This window comes from Rhinatrema bivittatum, chromosome 3 (assembly GCF_901001135.1).
Source record: "Rhinatrema bivittatum chromosome 3, aRhiBiv1.1, whole genome shotgun sequence".
NCBI lineage: Eukaryota > Metazoa > Chordata > Amphibia > Gymnophiona > Rhinatrematidae > Rhinatrema > Rhinatrema bivittatum.
In genome coordinates this window covers 558,479,907-558,505,366 of record NC_042617.1, presented here as the reverse complement: position 1 = coordinate 558,505,366, position 25,460 = coordinate 558,479,907, and the positions used below count along the sequence as shown (strand labels likewise).

At 44.5% G+C, this 25,460-nt stretch overlaps 1 protein-coding gene across 2 annotated transcripts in view; it reads left to right on the top strand.

Annotated features, from left to right (window-relative positions):
• The window catches only part of HECA (hdc homolog, cell cycle regulator), a 106,864-nt gene that overhangs the window by 34,401 nt on the left and 47,003 nt on the right, over positions 1–25,460 (top strand). For both annotated transcript variants that reach the window (XM_029596460.1, XM_029596461.1), the window contains exon 2: positions 20,107–21,150. In XM_029596460.1, the coding sequence (XP_029452320.1) occupies positions 20,107–21,150 (1,044 nt within the window). The remainder of the gene's footprint in view (positions 1–20,106; positions 21,151–25,460) is intronic.

Here is a 25,460-nt window from a genome sequence, read left to right as displayed (position 1 = left end):
GGATCACTTACGGAGTAATCACCCCATGAGGCCCTCAGAGTTCTTCTGATGGGGATGGGCATAACAAGCTTTCAAGACCGTTGGGCTTTTGATGTATCCCGTGAATTCAAATCACACACCACACACGTCCCAGTACAGTTTTATTTGTGGAATGTTTGGTAAATGTGGATGATTAGGCAGCAAGTCCGCTTTCTTTTAGTGCAATGCCTACCGAAATTACATTCCGATACAAAGTCAATAGTTTTTCAGTCAAAGAATCTGCAGGCTAGGGGTAGCATGGTAAACTTTCGAGATATTCCCATCACTGGGACTTTCCCTGTATTGGCACCTGAGCAATCATGCAGATCTTTCCGCTTCATCCAGGAGTTTAAACTTTCTGCTGGTTGAAAATAAAATAACCTCCTTCTGGGTGAAGGTTTCTCAGTTTAGAGAATCCTCCGGAAACGCACACACTTGGCAGCCTCTGCTGCCACTCCTTGGTGCAGAAACTTCTAGGAGAAATCTGCAGGCCTGGTAACTTTCCTCTGCTTCAGATTGCAAATCTTTCTTAAGACAAACTCCTGGAAACAAGGGATCTAAGAAGTAGTCCCTTTCACCGAGGAGCACCTCTTGATTCTTTCATTCTGAATCTTTCTGGACTCCAAATTCTCTCTTCCTCTCCTGAAATTCTGGGAACTCCCTTGAGCCCCAGCCACCCTCCTGGGAAGAGAGCTAGAAGGTGAGAACAGAGAATCTTCTGGATTCCTGCACTATTCCCTCTCTGACTACTCGTAGGGGGAAATGCCTGTCACGCTAACAACCACCTCTCTAATGATCTCATAGATACGAGTCTGTGCTTTAATAGCAAGGACCGTTTTCGTGACACCTTACAACTATATAGTACTTTGATGAATGGTTGCATTTGAAAATAATCGGTAGACACGTGTTTCTTTGTTTTTAGCGCGGCAAATTTTCATGTGAATTTTCAAAGGAGTTACGTGTGTAAGTGTAACATACTGTCGTAGCAGTTTTCAAAAGCCATTTACCGGAGTTAAGTGCACTTAGCACGGGCAAAACATGGACAATTCAGTAGCAATGTTCAAAAGCCACTTAAAATGGGTAAAATGCATTTTCATGGGTAAAACCCAGTTTTAAGTGTGTAAATGCTTTTGAAAATCAGGCCCTAAACACTTTTGCATGTTTGTTTCTTTGGTATGTTTTAAACATTTGTACTTTAGTTTCTTATGGGTAAAAGTGAGTGCTATATCTTGCCACTAATTTGTTTTGCTGTTGGAACCGATAGATTATGTGGTGGAATCTATCAGATCACTGTACTCAAGGCTAATGTGGAATGAGTCTGCTGGTCCAATGTGAGTACTCGCTAAAGATGATTCTTGCAGTCTATCAACAAGCTTGGTTTAAAGAATAACCAAAATATTAATGTTAATTTTCATGATCCTGAAAACCAGACCTTTTTGGTAAGTCTTGAGAACTGCACTTGGTTTGCCTACCTACAGTAAAAGTGCACATCCCTGTTTCTTAAGAGATTTGGACTAGAGATTCAATTACTTGCCCCAGAGGCCTTAGAATGTAAGTTTGCACCCAAGGCAGTGGTGAGTTTAGTGACTTGCCAAAGGTCCCAGCAGCACCGGTGCGAGGTTCTCCAGCCACCCGAGGCTGTGACGTCACAGTGTCACATAGCTCTCGCTCTCTCCGAATCTCTAAAATTGCATACTTCCATGTCGCATACGCCACCTCCTTCTGTCCTGCGTTCCGCGACCACTCTCATCCCTCCTATGAACATTTCGAAAATAGCGCCCTCATGTCTACCAACAGCATCTTGCCCATTTCCGGCACCTTACGCAACTGCCTGGGCCTGCCTAATGCTCGCGTAGGACCTGGGTCCTAAGCAATGTTAGTGGGAGAAGGGGGATTTGAACCCCTGCTTGCAGCCCACTGCCCTAACCACTAGATTACTTATTGGTCCGCTACAAAGGCTGAAGCTAGGCCTATTTTTCAGGATATCCTCAACGAATATTGGTCAGACGTATGAACATTTTTGTCTGAACACCAAGTTATAATTTGCATAGCTTGGTTAGTTAGAAATCCCAGACTTGTTTTTTAGCCTTGAGGATCTGGGTTATGCACTCCAGCCTAGAGGTGGCAGGTAATGGGGTGTGGGAAGACTATGGAAACTGCTGCTTGTATTACATTTTTGGGCTTTCTGGGATTTAAAGCAAACGTGTTTGAAATGGTGCACATAATATTTTAAAGCAAATGATTGGGTGGAGAAGGTAAGCGGTATACACGCTGGTAACAAACCAGGTGTCAGTAGTATAGCGGTAAAGGGTCTGGGATCCTTGTAGAAATGATCACATCAAAAGGCCAATGAAGAGGTCAAGCGTTTCCAACTTTTATTCAGAAGTGCAGTAGATTTCTCTCTCGCCACATGGACTGCGTATGCACTGGGGCTGCGTTGGGAGGAACAGAAGCCCAAAAACTAAACTGCAAACAGATAAAAGGAAGGGAGTCAACAAACAGGGATTCATAATAAAACAAAAAAAAAAAAAAGCGAAATGGCTACTTCAAGCAGATTATAGCAAATTTATATATATAATATATAACAAAGTGAAACAAAACATATACTAAACAGGAGCATGAAGCAATAACATAATGAAAACCAAAGAGAAATTGTAAGAAGAAATATAAACAGAAGTATGGAACAATAATATAGCAAAAACAAAAACCAGGGAAAATGAAAAAGGTAAAATATAAAGAAGTATCAAAAAGTGAACGGGGGGGGGGGGGGGGGGGAAGAGAAAAAAACCCCCAAAGTAGCGTGACATCGATTAGTGTGTACACTGCAGGGAATGCCTGGTTATGCAGCGTCAAGGATGGTTTTCAGTCAAGACGGCTGCAAACACTATCAAAGAAAGGGGGGGAAGGGTGACTAAGTGGGAGGAGCACATTGGGAACCAACAGGCACAAAACAGGGTGTATGATAAAGAACTACATACCTCGTGAAGGAAATGCAAGGAAGGCAAAAATGTCCAAAATGGCCCTTCCAATAGCGTCGCTGAGAACTAACTGAGAAGAGAAAACAAAACAAAATCAAGCGGGAAACAAGGAGAAACTTAAGACAGAAAATCTAGGAAGATACTTACCAAAGGACGAGTAATGTGGAATTGCTGTCTTTTTTTTTTTTTTTTTTTAATTTACGGCGACAGGTAAGTCAATAAACGAACATGAGACAAACGGTGCCGCGGCGTGAACGGGTTTCGTCTGAGGCAGCCTAGAAAGGAACGAAAACAAAGACAAAATAAAGGCGCATAGAAAGGAGAAAAACATTGGGTACCAAAGGGTCCAGAGGAGACCAGACCTACCGTCAAAACAGATCTGAGAGCCTGGCAGGAAAGCTGTGTTAGGTAAAGCCTCAGCGGCGGCGGGGCTAGCCTTGAAAGAAAACAGGGCAAACACAATGACGAGAACCAAGGGAACTATAAAGGTCACAAGAAAACAAAGTGACAAAACCCAGTGACAAGCCAAACCAGAGCCAAGAAAAACTAGCAAAAAAAAAAAAGAAATAGAATTCAATTCAAAATACAAATATAAGAAGAGGAGAAAAACAGAGAAATACAAATAGGGAAAAAAGGGGGAAAAGGGAAAAAATAGTGGAAAGAATTAGAGCTAAGAGACCAATAAAAGGATTAGAAAAAGACCGACCAGTGAATATCACGGTTTAAACCGAAGGGATCTACCATGTTTCAAGTGAAAATCCACCGCTGTTCCCTTTTAATTAGCCATTCACCAAGATTTGCCTCTGTGAGACCGTGGGGTAGGGACCCTGATTGCAAAAAAAAAAAACAGCCGGAGGTCTTCGATCTGATGATGGAGATCACGCCAGTGCAGCACTAAGGGGGCTTCGTTGCGGAAATTGCTTATGCGGCTTCTGCGTTGGAAAATCCGGATTTTTAAAGCTTAGATGGTTTTTGCCCACATAAAACAGTGGGCAAGGAAAAGAGACAACATATACCACACCGGCAGCACTGTAGGTTGAAGCATGACGTGATGAAAAGGTTTTGGCCGGTACTGGGGGTTGGAGAACCTCTGTAGATGTTCTGAAATAGGGGGTAGGCAGCACAAGAGCCGCAAGAGGCGTGAGCGAGAGAATCCGGGCCGTCCCTGTCTATGGTACATAAATCAGATGATACTAACATGTCCCTAAGGTTACGAGCACGGTTGATCGCAAAGCGGGGGGGGGGGGGGGATCCTGGAAAAGTGGGTGCGGTGAAAGGACATGCCAGAACTGTCGTATCACCGAACAGACTCGGCCAATTTTGGAAGAAAAAGGCAGCGCACAGGTCAGTCTGGAAGATGGAGACCCAGTCTCTGGGGTCAAGAGGAGCGCGTGATTGGTTATAGTATGCGCGTTTCCTAATATTTTTGCATCAAATGGAAGTTGCACTTCGTGTCAGTAAACAACATAGTGGACAAAAAGGGGGCAATATGCAGCTGTTGCAAAATTTAGGTGGAACAACGTAGCCGGTTAACTTTGGCAGAATATTCTGCACATGCCGTACCATTGCATGTGCCCGACTATCTTACAGATAACTCTATCAGGCTAAATTTACTACTGTGTTTTGGCTCGACTAGAGTTAGCTGGATAAGTTATCCGGCAAACGTAACTCTGCCCCAGAATGCCTCTACGTGACATGGCTACATTTTAGCCGGATAAGTGGCAGAAATATTCAAAAGTCGGCATTTAACTAGATAACTCTTAGCCTATCCGGCTAAGTGCTGTTGAATATGGAACCCAGGCTGTTTTTGTGTAAGCACCATTTTGAGTCTAGATCTTGATAAGCCTTTTCCTTGGAAGCTCCAGGTGAGTTACATTTCAGGTAAAGTAGGTATTTTCTCATGCCCAGAGGGCTTACAGTCTAAGGGAGTTATTTATTTTCCTGCAGTATTTCATTGCGAGAGGAGCAAAATATCATTGGGGTGGGAGAATTCCCGTGGTTTTTTTTTTTCCTCTCCCGCAAAAAAAAAAATATTGCGGCAATCTCCAACGAGAGAAAATATTGAGGGGAACCCATGAAAAACGCACAATGGCAGACCTCTTCGCACGAGGCTGCCATCATCTTAAAGGGCCACCAGCGGCCCAAAATGACCCCTTCCCACCATGAAAAGTCCGTCCCCCCCATCACCTCCATCACCTCTAAAAGTAGTCCAGCAATGGGGGGACTTCATGGTAGGAGGGGGTCATTTTGGGCTGCTGATGTCCTTTTAAATAGCAGGGCCAGAGCATCAGGATGTGTGTTAACTTTTCGCTGGTGCGCCTTAACTACAAATTTTGATTTGTAGCCAACTTTTCGGCAAATAATGTGGCTCTAGCAATCTGTATTATTTGATTAGCATAAAATTAGGTACTGTTTCCATGTGCTGCTTTGCATACATTTTAAAATTGTATTCATGCGAGCACATGCAAAGTAGCTCATTTTAATTGGGGCAGGTTTTAGGTCTAAATATTGTGCGATATTGCTGCAATATGGGTTTATTACTCAACGCATGATTAGGCTCTGGAATTCATTGCCAGAGGATGTGGTTAAGGTTGTTAGCATAGTTTGGTTTAAAAAAGGTTTGGACAAGTTCCTGGAGAAGACATCTAGAAACTATTAATCATTTGACTTAGTAATAAGCAGTGGCTATTTCCTGGCATTAGTAGCATGGGATTTATTTACTGTTTGGGTATTTTCCAGGTACTTGTAATCTGGATTGGCCGCTGTTGGAAACAGGATGCTTAGTTTGATGGACCCTCAGCCTAACCCAGTATGGCGATTTCTTTTGTTCTTATAAATAGTGTTTATCATGTGTTTACCCTTATTGCAGCTTAGTAAATGAATACCTACATTTGTCCCTTCTGCAATGGAGGGCCCAAGGTCACAAGGAGCATCAGCGGGAGTTGTGGGATTTGAACCCCTGGCTTCTCTGGTTCTCATCTTGCTATTCTAACCACAGAAGGAGGCTGTCTCTGATATAAAGCAAAAAATCTACAGAATGCAACGTGACAGAAAGCACCTAGCTAATATCTTGCCATTCTGCTGTAGTCTCTTTATTGGAACCATATTATTTGCTATTTTAAGAGTCAGTACTTAAAAGATAACTTGCAGGCACCCCTGGCATTCAGACTATTACAAGTAATTTCCTGGATGACTGCTAGTTTAAAACTATACATATGTGTAATTTGCAGTTAACCAGCTTGAAAATTGCTCCCAGGAACTTACGGGTGCATTTATTTTTTTTAATATTTTGGGAAGGGGCCTAGCAATTTTCTCCTGCTTCTTTGGGTTTTCAGTTCAGTCAGAATCAGGGCTGGTATCCTTTGCGATGAGCCTCCATTCACAACTGCCTGGGGAAATCTTTTCCCTTATTTTTATTTCTCCTCCTGTCTTCAGCTGCGGGGGGGGGGGGGGGGGGCCATGCACCATGCCGCCTTGTGGAACTCTGCAACCATGGGCCTTAAATCTGGCCCCTGGGGGTCACCGTTGCACAACGACAGAGACTCCCTGCTGTCCAGGGGCTGTGAATGCTGCCTTGGCAGCGTCTCTCGCCCCGGCTGACCCTGGGGTATGCCTTCATTTTGTTTGCAGCCGTGGCAGCAGTGATGATTTGTTCACTCCTGTTCAGCAGACTGCTTTCCAAGTTAATGTTGGACCGCTTCTGCTGGGTGTGGATTGGACGCACACGAGCATGCTTTTTGAAGCCGGTTTACCTGTACAGTGCTTATTTTTCACTCGTGCTAGCGGGAACCCGTTGCTGGCATGCACTGAACGGGATGGGGGGGTGGGACGTTTGAAGCAAGGAATGAGAGTGTCGTCCTTCTGCTGCATAAGGCATTTGTCAGCCAGCATGTGGAGTTAAAGGGTTGGTTTCGGGCACCTATCTTCACAAAAGATATCCAGATCTTAAAAAAAAGAGTAAAGAAGGGCCAGTAAACTAACATAGGAGAGATAGGGTGGGTACATGGGCTGACTAACTGTCCAAACTGGGGCTGTTTACATTAAAAAAGGATATTTACATGGAGCTTCAATTACACTGTTCAGATAATATCAGTAGATTTATTATGAAATATTTTGCCAGTGGAGGTAGTTATAGTTACAGCACTAAATCAGTTACAGCGTAAATTGACCAAGGGTTTAGAGGAATAAGACTGATAATAAGTGTGAAACAACTACATTCTAGGGAAAATTGCAAATCCAGATGATTATTTGCAGATTTATCTTACACTTATTGTAGCAAAGCGGTACTAAGTGGATTACAAATTTATACATAAAACAATGTCATACAGTAAATGCACACAAAATATTAAGTATGGAAAACAGTCACTAAAATACCAAAATAGTAAAATAATGACATTCAACTAAGTAAACTCACAAAAGCATCTTGAAATTAAATTCTTGGGGTGGAATTTTTTTTGTGTTTTTCATTCCTGTAGAAGGTGATTTTTACCTTGCTTTGGAACTATTAGGCAGTCAGAAGAAGGTTGCATTTGTAGCACCTTTTTCAGCCCAGCCTGCTATGTCAGTGTGTAACTTTGGGGCTGCTTGTTTTTGGTTAAGGAAGGTGTCCTTTTAAAAGACAGTGCTCGCATTTCACAAGGTATGGGGACTTGTGTGGCTGGCTGCTTCTTTAATATAAAAAAAAGTTTGCCCAAGTATTCCTGGGCTACTGACATATCTGTCTTGTGCTCTGTGGCAGGAGTGATGTACTAAGGGAGGTCAAAAAGCCAATCTTAATACTAAACAGTATTTTAAGACTCCCACTGCAAACCACTTTGACCCATGCCAGCTTTTGCTGTGAGATTAATTAGCCAACCTTGAACAAGCAAGAAGCCTCTAGTTCTAACCTTTACAGGTCAGAAACTCAGTTGAACCCATTAAGTTTAAAGTAAAAGCTGGAATGGTAGTTATTACTATGACATGAGAGTTTTAAAATAGTCCCCAATTTATCAGTCTCCTCTGTTGGGTACATGACGGGCCCGGCACCTGAGTATATTCATCCGTTCAGGTCGTGCCTAGCGTTGCTCTGGCGTTGCCCGCCGCTGCTGCACGGTGGGGGAACGAGCATGGTGCTGTCTGAAACCTTCAGCACTCCCTGGACATCGTGCGGCCGCGCGTGTTGCGTTGGATTTGGTTGGTTTGTTGGAACAGCAGGCGCTTGACTACGGCGTTTGTTTCCGTGCAGGCGTTTTGAGCTCTTCCTCTCGTTCTTGGCAGGTGAGCTCGGCAGCTGGTGTCCCACAAGTTTTGAAAACTATTAGAAAAAGGGAAAACTTTTTTTAAAAAAATGCACCTCGGGCTCTTCATTTTATGCCCGTAAAAGAAGGCAGCCTAAGTTGGCGAGGAAGCTTGGCATCTGAGACTAGTCCTGTAAAAGCAGGTAGGCCTTGGAGCCCTCTGTCCTGCCTGGGGAAGAGCTCCAAACTAGGCAACTGGAGGTTAAGTAATGATTGTAACTAGTCTTCTAGCCCAGTTACCTTTATAGTTGTAATAACAGTGTGGAAAATATTGAGCACCCTGGACCATCGATGAATAATAACTGGCAATGTGGCTTCTCATTTGATTTTGTTAAGTTTTTTGTCTTTTGAACTGTGCATGCAATTTTGCACCTCGCCTAGAATTTGAGATAGTGCGGGCTATATGGTTTTTTTTTTTTTAATTTTTTTTAATAAATATACAAAATGTTCCATACTCAGCAGGGCAGGGAGTTAGAATGCGCTCAGGGTATTAGGGGAGACGTTTTAGCAGGACTTGTCCAGGTAAGACTGCGGTTGGCTGTAAGCGAGTAAAGTTACCCAGGCCGCTTCAGACCAAGATTTATTCCCCCTAGATTTGACTAGGTAAGCTTAGCTAGGTGGTGGTCAATATTGGTGCCAAGGAAAGAGCTGGTATTGGAGGGGAATAAAGTTGGTTTCCTTTTGTCTTGTTTGGACACTTTCCTACCTTCCTCAGAAAGCAATTTGTGAATTAAAACTACACCAGGGCGTTGCATAGGCAAACGGAAATTGAATTGGTGCCTTGAAGACGTCTTCTGTGCCAAAGAGCCCTCTGTCTTTGTGGGTGCCCGAGGCAAAGGGATATAACGTGACTGGCCCAAGGCTACAAGGAGTGTTGGTGGGAGAAACAGGATTTGAACTCTCATCTCCTGGCTTCCGGCTTTGTCTGGAACCACTAGGTCATGCCTTCTTCTACCAAGGGCACATGCCGTTTCCAGCGTTTCGTTATATATAATGCTGACTTTAGGTTAGTAGATTACACTCATAAAGAATGGCAAATGTCACTTTCCTATACCGACTTTGTTTCATGTTTTCCATCTGTCTTAAGACTTCATCTGTGATATCAAGCTGGTGGTTCAGATACTTTTCTCTCTCTCTACTGTAATGGAGATTTAATACCCAGAAACTCCACGCTGATGTGTAATCAAATTCTGCCCACACAGTGCCTCTCAAAATCAGAGCGGAAAACATCATTAAAAGCTCATTATAAAAGCAGACATGAATTATCTTTTTTCAGTCCTTTTGACTTGTAACTTTATAGCTTTCTTTTTCAGCTACTTCCCTTGCTCGTAGTTTTTTTTTTTTTTAATTCTTTTTGCTCTTTTTTTTTTTTCTTCCTGCTCCTTTGTGCTCCCGGCTCAGTCAGAACTAGGGTTGGGATCCGGTGCCGTGAGCCCACATTCACAGCCTCTCGGAGATTTCTCTTTTTATATATCTCCTTTCAACTTTCTGTAATCCAGCCATTGCAGTGACAATCCTCAGCCGGGGGGGGGGCGTGCACCAGGGCTCCGTCCAAAAGCCTGCAAGTCACGGGGGCCCTAAATCCATTTTCCCTGCGTGTGCTTCAGTCACGCTTCACTGTGTACTTTAGACAATGGCCGTCTTGTGCCTCACGCGGGCACCACTCCTGTAAGTTAACTCTAGGACTATTGTTAAACCCAGATTGAAAGGATTCCAGCTTGTCTGGACAATGGCCCGCGTGGGTCTGATTATTCTTACGCTGTTTCGTTTTTCTTACGCTTCGGGACGCCACGGTACTTCTTTTTCGGAGAGCTGAGGTCTATCCTTGGAAAGCTGGCTAATAATCCAGCTCTTTAACTGTCTCTCTCTCACGATATTTCTTGTGTTTAATTCACCTTTTTTCCTTGCACTGTGAGCATCTGACCAAAAATGCAGTATTTTCAGTCGGCTGCCGCAGGTAAAATCTGCCACAAGCGAGTTACAGTCAGCCCCGTTTCATGTGTGTTTCGGTGTGCGACATCTCTTCATTACAAAGCTCAGCGTGGTAATAGCAGAGCTTTGCTTAGAGCAGGCAGAAAGGTTGACCCAGACCTAGAGTTGTGAAGGCCTGGGGAAAAAACAATCCAGAAACTTTTTTTTGGGGGGGGGGGGGGGAACACATTTATTTTTCTGCCCCACCCCCAAAGCTAGAAGTGGAAAAATTTGGAAAATTTCCCAATTTTTTTTTTTCTTTCCTGGACCTTGGCATCTCTACAAGGGCTAAGGTGAGAAAGTACTGAATGAGGAAGGGTGCGACGCAGCTAATTAAGCTGGAATAATGGCACGGCTGCCCTGTCCTCTGGTGAGCGAAAGAAGCAAGAACCTCGGACAGGCGGCAGTGAAGGGCAACACGGAGCAGCGGTCTGTCTGAAAACTCAAGAGACTTAATGGAGAGGTGCCGCAAAGCATTTGTCCACACATGCGACGAGCCACAGTGGCATGGGCTCACCATTTGGCAAGGCTGGACTGTTAAGTAACACCATTTTTGTTTAGATAAAGTAAGCTGTGGCCTGTGTTGTTGTTTGTTTTTTTTTTCCCTTCAAGTAATCAGAATGCGATTTGCATTAGAAAAAAAGACAGCGAGGGGCAAAAAGGGGGAGGGACGGCTCCTGGTGGGATATGTTTATGTTAATTTGCTCTGGTGGTCTTGTATCGCTGTGGTAGGTACTAGTACTGTATCTGTTAAGTTATGAGTTTTTGCTTGTTTGACACTTCACCGAAAAAGGCCAGTGTTTTCCAAAATTTGCCAGCCTGGCTCTGAGTGGCAGTCCCTGTGAGCAGGGTCTTGGACTGATTTTTGCGCTCGTGTGTTTCCAGGGTGAGCGGTCTTGCATGGAATCCAGTGCACAGTTCATTCAAAATATTAATATGCATTTTTTTTTCATGCAGTAGCATTGGTTTGGTATCTTTTATATCAGCTACATATAGAGAGAGAAATGTATTTTTCAGGTTTAAAATTTTTGCTTTCCATTGAGCTAATATATTTTTCTTGCTCCATTTTCAGTTCTCTCTGCTAGGACAAGCAGGATGGTAGGCCTCACACATGGGTGACATCATCGGATTGAGCCCGGTAAGGAAAACTGAGCATGCCCAGCATGCCGCTATCCATGTGTCCTCGCGGGATCCCTCTTCAGACTCTCCTTTTTCGCAGATCTGTTTTCTCGCGGTTGTGGAGCTCATGCTCTTTATCTTTCGGAAAAAGTTTTTTCTGTGCTGGGTCCCTCTCTATTCCTCCCAGTTTCTAGTTAGCTGGCAGTGCAGTAAGTTTTTACTTTCTGTGTGGTCGAATCCTGGTAGTGGTGCCCTTCGGGTGCCGATGGTCATCGACCAATCGCCAGCTAGTTTTTCCGTATGGCGTCATTGGGGTTTCATCAGTGCCCTCAGACTATGCCCCTTGCAGATCCGCACGAGGTCTGTATCCTTTGCCTGGGGGCATCATACGACATTCCCTGGTGTAAATTTTGTGACCAAATGACTCCCACGGGCCGGCGCGCTTATTTGGACAAGTTGAAGAAGCTGTTCAGGTCCAAGAAGTCCGAACTCTTGACACCGGCGTCGGGGGCATCGATACCAAAGGACCAGGGGAACCGATGGACACCGATCCCTCAGTTTCCCCCCTCTGCTGGTGCCACCGGTGGAGAGGGATGCCAGGGATCGGCCTTCATTGGTCTGCTCTTGCTCGAGGACCTCTGGATCATTGTCTACTCCTTTGGCACTGGGGAAAGACCGGGCCGAGCACTATGGGTGCTATGGGTGACTATTGTCACCGGTCTCCGTCCTCACACAGTGCCAGGCTCTGGTTGGCATGGTTCCTGCTGTGGTGCCCCAGAAGCGACCCTCCGGTGAAGAGGTATTGCCCTTCATCGATGCTGGGGATCCGAGGCATTCCCCAGCGATTCCGGTGCCAGGCAGCAATCTCCCTCAGGGCTCTGAGGGAAATATGGCTATGCCTCCTCCTCCTCCTCAGGCTGTCCTGTCGTTGGCGGCTTTCGAGGAAGAGTTGTAGCAAAGGGTGCAGTTGGCGATTGTTCAAGCCCTTCAGGGCATCAAGCTGCTGGCCCCACTGGTGCCGGAGCCTGCACCTTCGATGTTGGCACCGCTGCTGGAGCGCTGGAAGTTCTTGGCATTCTCCCCACGCAGCCAGTGCTGGAGTCTAGGGTGCCATTGATGTCCCAACGGCCACCGGTGCCTCTTCCTGATGCTATCCCAATTCCAGGATCCTCTGAGGAGGAAGGGCCTTTGAGGCCAGAGGAGCCATCGAAACCCTTGTTTCCGAGGCTAGCGTTGCCTGGTCTGATTCTGGGTCCTTTGGGGCCCTCGATGCCCTTGGTTACCAAACTGCTGGGCCTGGCAAGGCCCCCCCCCCCCCACGGGCATCTTCGGGTGATCTTAGTGAAGATGATGCCCCTTACGACCCATGGGAGGATGATACCTCTGAGTCTTCTTCAGATGACTCTGGTGACCTCCCCTCGGACTCGTCCCCTCTGGAGGAATGGCATCGGTCTCCGCCTGAGGACTTAACCTTTGCTGATATTGTGTGGGCTTTGGCCGAAACCATCCTATTCCAGCTTCTCACAGAGGAGGATGCTAGAGGTTCTTAAGTTTGTGGATGCCCTGAAGGAGATGATGGCTGTTCCCATCCATGAGATTTTCAAGGAGTTGCTCCTTGATCTCTGTGTCTACGGTGAAGAGGAAGGCCGATGCAATGTACGGGGTTTGATAAGCGTCAACTCCCATACCAGTCTGTTGTGGTGGAGTCTGCTCTTAAGAAGGCCAAGCACTCTTGCATCCATCCCTCTGCTCCTCCGGGACAGGTACACAGGGCGCTGAATGCACTGGGTAGGAAGGTGTTTCAGGGGGCTATACTGATTGCCTGTATCGCCTTCTACCAAATTTATATGATGCAGTATTCTCGGAACATCTGAAAGCAGATCCAGGACCTGACTGAGCACCTGCCCCAGCAGCAGCAGCAGGACACTTTTTCAGCGGTTGGTCCAGCAGGGTCTTGAATGTGGCAAGCGTGAGGTGCGGTCCACCTATGATGCTTTTGAGACGGCAGTGAGGGTAGCGGCCGCGGGAATTGGTGCCCACCAGATGGCCTGGTTCTAGGCTTCTGATCTATGACCGGAGGTGCAGAAGAGGCTCGCAAACCTGCTATGTACTGGCAGAAATCTCTTTGGTGTCAAAGTGAGGGATGCTGTGGCTCAGTTAAAGGATCATCATGAGACCCTGCAGTATCTCTTGGCCAGTATGTTGGACCTGCCATCCTCGGCTAGGAAGTTTTCACATCGCCCAAGGAGGCCCTTCTTCCACCAGAGGAAATACTACCCTCCCCCCTCTTGCACCCCTCTAGGCCCACCATAGACAGCAGCGGGCTCCCAAGCCTCAGCTAGCACCCCAGGCAAGCCCTGCAATGGGGTTTTGACTGGCTGAGAGGGAGCATAAGCCAACTACCTGTACCCTTGCTGCATGGCCCTCTGATCTGAGGTTAGCTGCGGTTCTTCCTGGACCGTTGGCCCAGTGTTACCTCAGGCCTGTAGGTTCTCTCCATCATCCGCCAAGGGTACAGGCTGAACTTCCTAGGTGTCCCTCCAGACACTCACCAGTGCCTATCTTGGGGTCAGTCTTCAGGAAATACTGGTGGTGGAGCTTGCCACCCTCTTAGCGGCCAGTGCCATCGAGCCCGTTCTGCTGAAACAGTGGGGGTGGGGGTTCTACTCCTGATATTTCCTGATTCCAAAGAGAACAAGGGGACTCTGTCCTATTCTAGACTTGAGAGCCTTGAACAAATTTCTAAAAAAAGAAAAGTTCAAGATGGTCTCTCTGGCACCTTGATTCCCCTCCTACAGAGAGGAGATTGGCTTTGCTCCCTTGATCTAAAAGACGCCTACACCCACATCGAATCTTCTAAGGTCACAGGAAGTATCTCTGGTTTGTGGTGGGCAGGCAGCACTTTCAGTACAGGGTGTTGCCATTCGGCCAGGCCTCGGCCCCTCGAGTCTTCATCAAGTGCCTGGCCGTAGTGGGCGCGTACCACCATAGGTTGCGAGTGTAGGTGTTCCTCTACTTGAATGATTGGCTGCTGAAAAGTCCTGCCCAGGAGGGAGTGGTACAGTCTCTGCACTTGACCATTCAGGTGTTAGAGTCCCTGTGGTTTATCATCAACTGCCCGGTCCCCAGCTCGACCCATCGCCTCAGTTAAACTTCATTGGCGTCCTTTTGGACACGGCTCAGGCCCAAACATACCTTCCCCACGACCGGGCGCTCACATTGGTGTCCATTGTAGGAGTGGTCTAACAGAGCCAGCAGATTTCAGCTTGTCGCATGTTGTGGCAACTCTTGGTTCAACAAATACAAGTGCAAAAATAGTCTTTGCTGGTCACGACTTCAATATAATATTTTTATTCATCAATACGGCAACTCCTTCATAGTAATCACTAGTTTGTATAGCAGTCCCCCGACACGGACTGTGTTTCGCCCGTCCGGCTGCTTCGGGGGGCGGGTGCAATTTTTACAACAAGACCATCTGTAATAACACAAACACACAAACATTGACCAGAATATTATCGGGCAACCAGGCGTAACAATATCATGTTGTAAATCAAAAACAGGAAACATACCTTTGTTGGTAAAACCAAATTTTTAGTATAGGAGCACCTTAGATATGTGACATTGACAGCCATTTAAACCCTCAATTGTGGCGCCAAAAAGTGCCCTCGAGGCTGATGGGGATTTTCCCAACCAATCACAGTTAAGAAAGACCATGACGTATGAGATACCAGAGAAAATAATGCCACTCGAGTTCAGCATTCAACCCAGCCGGAGAGACGGTGTCAAGGGTATATATCTATTTTTTTCCCTTCTGACCAAGGTGGTCGCAAGATTCCCTCCCCTTTTTGGCGCCACAAACTAGTGATTACTATGAAGGAGTTGCTGTATTGATGAATAAAAATATTATGTTGAAGTCGTGACCAGAAAAAACTATTTTTGCACTTATATTTGTTGAACTATAGTTGCTGAGTGTAATTTTTGCTCCTGTGTGTGAGTGGCAACTCTTGGGACACATGGCTGCGACTGTCCATGTTACTCCCTTGGTTCACTTGCATAAGAACATAAGAACATGCCATGCTGGGTCAGCCAAGGGTCCATCAAGCCCAGCATCCTGCTTCCAACAGAGGCCAAACAAGGCCACAAGAACCTGGCAAGTACCCAAACATTAGATAGATTTATTTATTTAAAGTCTCTTCTATACCGATAGCCGTTCACACATCGTATCAGTTTACATAAAACAAATAACTTTGGGCAGGGCCCTTACAAGTAACAGTCGAAAACAAGTAACAAATGAAAAGTAATGGGGAAAGGTGTGATAACAATTAGAAAAGTTTTAAGGATGAGAACTAAAAAAAGGGGTATCATATGCAATACAGTAACAGTAACTATAGATAAAACTGATTGGTATAATAATAAATAAATAAATACAACTATAATATAATAACTACAATGTACAGTGTTTTTAAAGCATTCTTACATGCTACTATTGCTTATTAATTAATTGCTTATAGATCACATTTTATCTTATCACATAAGATACTATTGCTTATTAATTATTGCTTATAGATCACAAGCTACTATTGCTTATTAATTAATTAAACCCAGTAACACTAACTGCTTAAACCTGGCAATGAATTCCACAGTTTAACTAAGCGCTGAGTGAAAAAGAATATTCTTTGGTTTGTTTTAAATGAGCTACTTGCTAACTTCATGGAGTGTCCCCTGGTCCTTTTATTATCTGAGAGAGTAAATAACCGATTTACATTAACTTGTTCACGTCCTTTCATGATTTTGTAGACTATCATATCCCCCCTCAGCCGTCTCTTCTCCAAACTGAACATCCCTAACTTCTTTAGCCTTTCCTCATAGGGCAGCAGTTCCAAGCCCCTTATCACTTTGGTTGCCCTTCTCTGCACTTTATCCAGTGCAGCTGTATCTTTTTTGAGATGCGGCGACCAGAATTGTACACAGTATTCAAGGTGCGGTCTCACCATGGAGCAATCAGAGGCATTGTGACATCCTCCGTTTTATTTTCCATTCCCTTCCTAATAATTCCTAACATTTTTTGTGTGCTTTTTTTGATTGTCGCAGCACACTGGGACGAATATTTCAATATATTATCCACTATGACGCCTAGATCCCATCTTTCTCAGCATTTTCTCTCCAATGCCTTAATCTCTCTTCTTAAGGGCTGCCTCCCTCTTACCCAGCCCTGTCCCTCTCTGACTACTCTCTTCCCTCGTCTTGTGGCCTCTTCCCATCTTTGCCTCCTTCCCTGTCTCTTCTCTCCTTCCTTCCAGGGAAGTCACTGGACAAATCTGAACCTCTGGCAGGAGTTGCTTTCAGTACTGTGCTTCCCTTGCGGGCTGGCAGACTGGCGGACTGACTCCAAAGGATGGCCTGGCATCAGGGCGGTTCCCTTTCTTGCCCGCCCCCTTGTGGTGGTCCTGCTTCCCTTCCTTATGGGCCAACATTCGCCGTGGGATTTGTTTTCTGCTGCAGAATTTGCCATTTGCCGAACAACAGTGGGGAAACTAGTAATCTTGTTTTCTCTTGCTGGTACAGAGCAGCTGCCTCTGACACCTTCCATCTCTCCTGGCCCACTCCAGGAGAGAGAGGGGTGCCAGCATGGCCATTTGGCTAGGGCCTACAATGTTCAAGGGGCCTACTTTTGTTGGGCAAAATTAAAAAGAAAAAAAAGCTAAATGTATAAATAAAATTTTTTATTGTAATTGAAGAATTTGCTAACAAAAAAGCTCGTAAAGCCTTCTTAAATAAATAAAAATTATTTGGGAAATTTAGAACACGATTTCTCTTATTAAGTATCAGATCAGAACCTTACATAGGGGCCTACTTTTCTTAGCTGGCACGGGCCTGATTCCTGCTCTCTCTGGCCCTGTCCTGGCCTGACGCATTCTTTCCTCCCCCAGCCCCGCCCCCTCCCGAGCTGAATCCTTCCCCAGGTGCTGTCTCTCTTTTCACACCGCCCTCACGGCTGCAGCAGCCAACAGTTCCATCACCCTGTTATGCACCGAAATTTGAGGAAACCTTGTGTTTTGACACTAGGCTCAGTTTGTATGTGTAGCGTATGTTAATTATATGAACAAAGCATACAATTTCAGCTCTTTCAGTTTCCCCACATTCGGTTTAGCCGGATTTCATTCTCACGCTGATACTCCTTCTGTACGTGGATCTGAACAATAAAATGAACACCTCAGAGAAGGTAAACAGAATGAGACATGAGCTTAAAAAAAAAGCCCAAGTCGTGGTTAAGTGTTTGGAAGTTAAGGTTCATTAAAAAAAAAAAGTGCATAATCCTGGATTTGGAGGTGCAGAAATCTGAGTGAGCAGTACATGATGGAGGGTGAGGCACTTGAATGATCATATCCGGTTATCTCAAGGTAGCAAAACTGATAAGGAGGTGGCCATGGCCGGATTCAAAGGGATGCAGAGCTGCGAGCGGAGAGAGGCATGACCAGCAGAAAAAATAAGGAGGTACAGGTCATTTGAGACTTCACCTAGATTAGGGTATCCAGTTCCTTGGACATAACTACAAAAAGGACATGGTCACGCAATCAAAACAGTACAGAGTTGGTACCAAAAGCCATATCAGATGAGAATTAAGGAACTAAATGTATATATCTGAGAGGAGAGAGGGAGATACGATAGAGACATTGACACGCACAACAGGATAAATAAAGTATAAACAAACCAGCTTTTCAGGACAGAGTTCTGTAGAAGCACAGGTCGCAGTATGAGGCTTCAAAGGGGTAGATTTTTAGAAGCAGCATCAGAAAAGATGACTGCTACCAGAGATGACCTCCTAGTGGTGGAGATAAAAGCAGAAATGGAATTCAAGAAAGCACGGATTAAAGCACAGAGGTCGCTGAACTGCACAGAAGTGAAAGATAAGCCAAGGGGTCCGTGGCAGTAGATCTGGCGGGAAACTGGGCAGACTGGATGGATCTGCCATCATATTCCGTGTTTCTTGGACCTTCTTTTACACAGGTCTGTATCGGGCCAGCATCTAGAGGGAACTGCTGTTTCTGCTTTCAGACGGAAGATTGTCCCTCCCGTGGCTGGGCTTGGTGGGATGAGGAAAAAGGCTTTGGTAGCTACGAATGAATACGTGCAGTACCTTAACCCATGGTGATTACATTGGAAGTGCAAAGGAGCAGGAGGAAACTTGCAGGCGGAAAAAATAAAAGGTGGTGGGGGATTATCCCCCTCTAAATTTTTTTTTGTATGTTAACTTTAAGATAATTTTTTTGTAAACAAATGTGTATTCCCTCTCCTCAGTCTCCCTCCCTTCTTCCTCAGCCTCTCCTGCTGTAATAGGACGCACTGATGTTTAACTTTTTCAAATTCTGTTTTCTTGTCTTTTCACGTTTCACATTTTCACACTCATCTTTCTGCTCTTGTGCTCTTTCTTGTGCATTTCTCCAGGTTTTCCCTCATCTCACCAGTCACTTGCAGGTTTCTGTTATATTCTTTTACATTCTGTACTTTTTATTTGGAATTCTTTATTTCATTTACGTTGGTTTGTTTTGGGTTTTTTTTGGCTTCTTAAATTTTTCACCATTTCTCTTCCTATTTGTTCTTTTTTTCTCTTTATCCATCCTTTGCATGTCATTGTTTGGTCTCTTGCTTGACTCTTCGCCTCCTCCGTTTTAATTCTTTTCTTTGTTTTGAGAGTGCCTGATTTCTAAAATCTCCTCTGTTTCTTTCTGGAATTGCCGCCCTTCAGATCCTAGGTGCATAGGTTGTGGTCGCTGCAGTAGTCTGCATGCACCTCGGAGCTAGAAACTCTCCTGGAGGCCTGGGGCGGGTCCATAAAACTCAAGCGATTTCCCAGCTTTGATTATCCTAGATCATGACGGTGCGCTTTCTGCCACCGTCAGCCGTTGGAGGGGTGCCTCAGTGTGCTTTGGCGATGCTGGCATAGCTATCCCAAAAACTTAAATGCTCACTTGAAGGGAAAATTGAGAATGCATGGCTGAAACCATGACAGTCCTTTTGCTAATGTTGTTGACAGTTCTGTAGTTTCCCTCATTCATACGATAGTTAATTTTATATTTTAATGATCTATGAACTCCTTTCAGTGATTATTCTGTATTTACTTTAAAAACTATTGGCAGCTTGTTTTAGCACATTATGCATGGTCACACATTCCCTTGTTCTCGGAGCCTGTAAAGTGTGAGGGCAGGGATCTGCAGTTCAGGAATTTGGCAGCATTGACTGATTATTTGGTGATATTTGGCCTGTACCATTTTCTTATGATATAAAAAAAATATATATATATATTCTGGGCCAGCTCGGGGTAATTCTACTGTCTTGTGGAAATGTATTCCTATACTTACATTTTTTTTGTCCACCCCTTAATATTGCCTCCCAGATAGAATGGTTTTGCTCAGAGTCACAAATTGATTGGTGAAGGAAATCTAGCCTGGTCCTCAGGTTTTACTGCTCTGTGCTTTCATCGCCTTTCTACTGTTCTGCCAGCCACTCCTTGCATAGTCTCCATCGGGCATAAAAATGAATGTCCTCTTCTAAAATTGTGCACTACAGGCTATGCTTGGACATCTTTCTCACTTTGAGGATAAGGTGTCCTGGGGCGTTAAAAATAAACATGAGTAAAAGCTCAGTTTTAGAAACGAGAAGATATCTGTCCAAGCAAACTATTTGTAAAATTGTATTATGACTTGAAATCTCATTATCCATTGTTTTTGTTTTTGTCCCTACAGAAGCACCTTGTGCTACTCCATTGATTTGCAGTTTGGGGAGGTCTGTTGACCTGGAGAAGGATGACTACCAGAAGGTTGCCTGCAACAACGAGCATTGTCCATGCAGCACCTGGATGCACCTGCAGTGTTTTTATGAGTGGGAGAGCAGTATTCTGGTGCAATTCAACTGCATTGGCAGGGCCCGCAGCTGGAATGAAAAGCAGTGCCGCCAAAACATGTGGACTAAGAAGGGCTATGACCTTGCCTTCCGCTTTTGCTCCTGCCGATGTGGACAGGGCCACTTGAAGAAGGACACTGACTGGTACCAGGTGAAGCGCATGCAGGACGAGAAGAAGAAGAAGACGACCGGCCCGGAGAAGACCATGGGGAGATCTGTGTCAGAGTCCCTGGATGATGGGAAAAAGTGTCGAGCTGCGAGCAAGTCTCAGCGAGGTTTGAACTACGACCCCCAGCGAAGGCACTCGGTTGACAGGCAGAACTCTCAAGAGAAAGGAGTCTGTGGAGCCGCCTATGGGCTGCGATCTCCCTGTGGCTCTCCTGGCCAGTCCCCTCCTTTGGGCTACTCCATCCTCTCCCCCTCGCATTTCAGCGGCCCTCGAAGTTCGCGTTATTTGGGAGAGTTTCTAAAGAATGCCATTCACTTGGAGCCTCACAAGAAGAGCTTGGCAGCAGGGGGGATGTTCAGGGGCCCCCACTGCGATTACGGTGCTGCAGGATTGCCTGGCCACAGACCCGCCCATCTCGATGCGCCTGTGCAGTTTCTGCGGAGGCTCGACCTCTCCGAGCTTCTTGCCCACATCCCGCGGCACAAGCTGAACACCTTCCATGTCCGCATGGAAGACGACGCCCAAGTGGGCCAGGGGGAGGACCTCCGTAAGTTTATTCTGGCAGCACTTAGCGCCAGCCACAGGAATGTTGTGAACTGTGCACTGTGCCACCGGGTGCTTCCAGTGTTTGAGCAGTTTCCGCTGGTGGACGGAACCCTGTTTCTTAGCCCATCAAGACATGAAGAGATTGAATATGATGTTCCCTGTCATCTTCAAGGTAAAGGGTTGCCGCCAGCCTGGCCATTTTTGTCCAGTTTTGTTTTATAATCCTATGACAGGAATATATTTTGGATGCTGATTTTGAGTTTACATTGATATGCGTAGTTAAGTAGCTTTTCCGCAGATTGGAAGAATACCAGATGGTCCATCCTTTTTCTGCTTTATCTAATAGTTCTCTCTACGTGATAAAACTTGGGAAGGAGGAGAAATCACTGTGCATCTTGAACAAGTTTTTGCAGTAATGAAAAAATTCCTTCCAAATCCCAAATATGATGATGATCTCAGAATTGCTGGATTAGGGCTTTTCTCGAGCTTCTACTTCCTCTATCAAACACACCAGCATCTTTTTTTTTCTTTGCTGCATAAAATTGTCAGTTGTGTATAACATGATCTCTGAGTTTGGCTGTTGGTGGTGCAAGTGCAGCATTTTGCAGTCTGGCATGTACATACATCTTTGAGGACCTTGTTCAGTAGATGGATTAATCAGTACAGTGTAGGCTTTCAGTAGCTAATATGCAGTGGTAAAATTCATGTGCATGAGCAGCAGCTTGCTTAACATAAGAAATTGCCATGCTGGCTCAGACCAAGGGTCCCTCAAGCCCAGCATCCTGTTTCCAACAGAGGCCAAACCAGGCCATATGAAGATCCCATGCTACTGGTGCCAGTAATAGCAGAGGCCATTTCCTAAGTCAACTTGATTAATAGCAGTTAATGAACTTCTCCTCCAAGAACTTATCCAAACCTTTTTTGAACCCAGCTACTCTAACTGCACTAACCACATCTTCTGGCAAATAATTCCAGAGCTTAGCTGTGTGTTGAGTGAAAAAGAATTTTCTCAGATTAGTTTTAAATGTGCTTCTTGCTAACTTCATGGAGTGCCCCCTAGTTCTTCTGTTATCCGAAAGTGTAAATAAGTGATTCATATCTACTCATTCAAGACCTCTCATTATTTTAAAGACCTCTATCATATCCCCACTCAGCCGTCTCTTCTCCAAGCTGAACAGCCCTAACCTCCTCAGCCTTTCCATCTCCTTTATCATTTTGGTCACCCTTCTCTGTACCTTCTCCATCGCAACTATATCTTTTTTGAGATGCAGCGACCAGAATTGTACACAGTATTCAAGGTGTGGTCTCACCATGGAGTGATATAGAGGCATTATGACACTTTCCTTTTTGTTAACCATTCCCTTCTCGTTAATTCCTAATATTCTGTTTGCTTTTTTGACTACTGCAGCACACTGAGCCGACGATTTCAAAGTATTATCCACTATGATGCCTAGATCTTTTCCCTGGGTAGTAGCTCCTAATATTGAACTTAACATCGTGTAACTACAGCAAGGGTTATTTTTCCCTATATGCAACACCTTACACTTGTCCACATTAAATTTCATCTGCCATTTGGATGCCTAATCTTCCAGTCTCACAAGGTCCTCCTGTAATGTATTACACTCTGCTTGTGATTTAACTACTCGGAATAATTTTGTTTCATCTGCAAATTTGATAATCTCACTCGTCGTATTCCTTTCCAGATCATTTATAAATATATTGAAAAGCACTGGTCCAAGTACAGATCTCTGAAGCACTCCATTGTTAACCTTTTTCCACTGAGAAAATTAATCATTTAATCCTACTCTCTGTTTCCTGTCTTTTAACAAGTTTGTAATCCACGAAAGATGTCTCCTCCTATCCCATGACTTTTTAGTTTTCTTAGAAGCCTCTCATGAGGCTCTTTGTCATAGAAACAGAAATGACGGCAGAAGAAGACCAAACGGCCCATCCAGTCTGCCCAGCAAGTTTCACACTTTTTTTTTCCTCAAAATTATGTTACTCTTGGCTCTTAGTAACCTTTTGGTTCTATTTCCCTTCCACCCCCCACTATCAATGTAGAGAGCAGTATTGGAGCTGTATCTAAGTGAAATATCTAGCTTAATTAGTTAGGGGTAGTAACCGCCTCAATGAGCAAGCTACACCCATGCTTATTTGTTTACCCAGACTATGTAATTCAGTCCTTGTTGGTTGTTGTCTGTATATAGATCCACTTTTCCTCATTCCCCCTGCCATTGAAGCAGAGAGTTATGCTGGATATGCATTGAAAGTGAAGTATCAGACTTTCTCCCCTGCCGTTGAAGCAGAGAGCTATGCTGGATATGCATTGAAGTGAAGTATCAGGCTTATTTGGTTTGGGGTAGTAACCGCCTTAACAAGCAAGCTACTCCCCGCTTTTTTGTCAAACGCTTTCTGAAAATCCAAATACATTACTTCTACCAGTTCATGTTTATTAACCCCTTCAAAAAAATGAAGCAGATTTGTGAGGCAAGACTTTGCTTTGTTAAGTCCATGTTGTCTGTGTTCCATTAATCCATGTCTTTCTATATGCTCTGTGATTTTGATCTTTAGAATAGTTTCCACTATTTTTCCCGGCACTGAAGTCAGGCTCACTGGTCTATAGTTACCCAGCTCACCCTTAGAGCCCTTTTTAAATATTGGGGTTACATTGGCCACCCTCCAGTCTTCAGATACAATGGATGATTTTAATGATAGGTTACAAATTTTAACTAATAGATCTGAAATTTCATTTTTGAGTTCCTTCAGAACTCTAGGATGCTACCATCTGGTCCAGGTGGTTTGCTACTCTTTATTTATTTATTTGGACATTTTTGTATACCGACATTCATAAAAAATTTCAAGTCGGTTTACAGTGCAATAGAATTACAACATAAGTACAACTCTTAACTCACAATTCTTCAGTTTAAAGCAATAAAATAAACAACAAACAATAAACAATAAAATAAACAATTAATCAATTAAATATAAAATCCCTAAAATCTAAACTACAGTAAAGCTAATTACAAGTAAAAATCAAAATTAAATAATTGTTAGTTTAAATTAACTAAAATTAGTTAACGACCATTTAGTAAGGTTAGTAAAACTTAATTATAGGGAGGACTCTTGAGTACAGGGATTAGTTTACTTGGGTAAAAGCCTGTTCAAATAACCAGGTCTTTAACAGTTTTTTAAAATCTGTCTATATTTGGCTCTGTTCGAATCTTGAGAGACAATGAATTCCAAATTTTTGGACCAGCCATCTACATCTACCAGGTTCACGGTGATCTGGTTCAGTTCATCTGACTCATCACCCTTGAAAACCATCTCCAGAACTGGTATCTCCCCTCAGAAGCAAAGAATTCATTTAGTCTTTCTGCAATGGCCTTATCTTCCCTAAGAGCCCCTTTAACCCCTTGGTTAAGTGCACGCTTAATTAAAGATAAAACTAGAGTATAGTTTTCGTTTAACCGTCTAACCAGAGAGTGGGAATACGTTAAAGCTCCCATTAGATAGCAGTTTGAGCCATTCTGGTTTCTGGACACTGCTATTAGGTTAGTGCAGGTGAGATCGGGAGATTTAAACTGGAAGTTGCATTATGGCCCTTTCCATCCTGCTTTTTTCCTGTTTCGTGCAATTTTATTTTCCCCTGGTCTTCTGCTGGACTCAGGCGGGGGAAGGGCTACATCTGCAGCTCCCATGGAGTGCAGTCTCTGGGATCCAAAGAATAAGGCACTATCTCTGAGAATGGGTCAGGGCCGTAGCACCACCTTGAGCTCCGGTGAAACTGCCCCCTCCCCTCCCCCCGCCATGACCGCCATCTCTTTCATCTACGCTTACAGAATCTCTGACTGATGGTGTCTGCCACGGAGTCAGCTCTGTGGGCTGAGCTTCGTAGAACTTTCCAATTTTGACTCATGCACTTAGCTGGCGTCCAGGACAAACCTACAGTTTCAGTTAAGCCTGCGCAGGGACATCACAGATTCTTGTCTCTGGATAGCAAGATCAGATCTGGAGCCAAACAAGAATTTGACTTTCCAACAGTGTAGGGAGATGCAAGTGCAAGCCTTGGGAGCCAGAAGCAGGAGGCTACTCAGGGGCTCTGAGCTTCGCATTCCTTTATCTGGATGTTCTGGAAATGTTTGAGCCACGTTTGTGCACTTTTTTGTGGTTCATGGAAATGAGGGTAACAGGTTTTCGTATTCAGATCCAACTCAAGTGGGTCAGACTCTAATTAGGCAAAACAGGACGATATAAAATGTTTAAAGAGAAATGTGGCACAAGGCATTTCAGGATTAGCCAGGAGACATTCCAGGAACTGATATGAGCGAACCTGTTGAACTTGAGAATTTTAGTTAATATGTATTGGAACATTTCATTTCATTTGATAGATGTTACTGCCCGTTTATGATTACTACCTCTGTAACTGGCATTATTTGTTGATCTATAGTTATAAATGTAACTTTTTTGTAAACCGTTGTGATC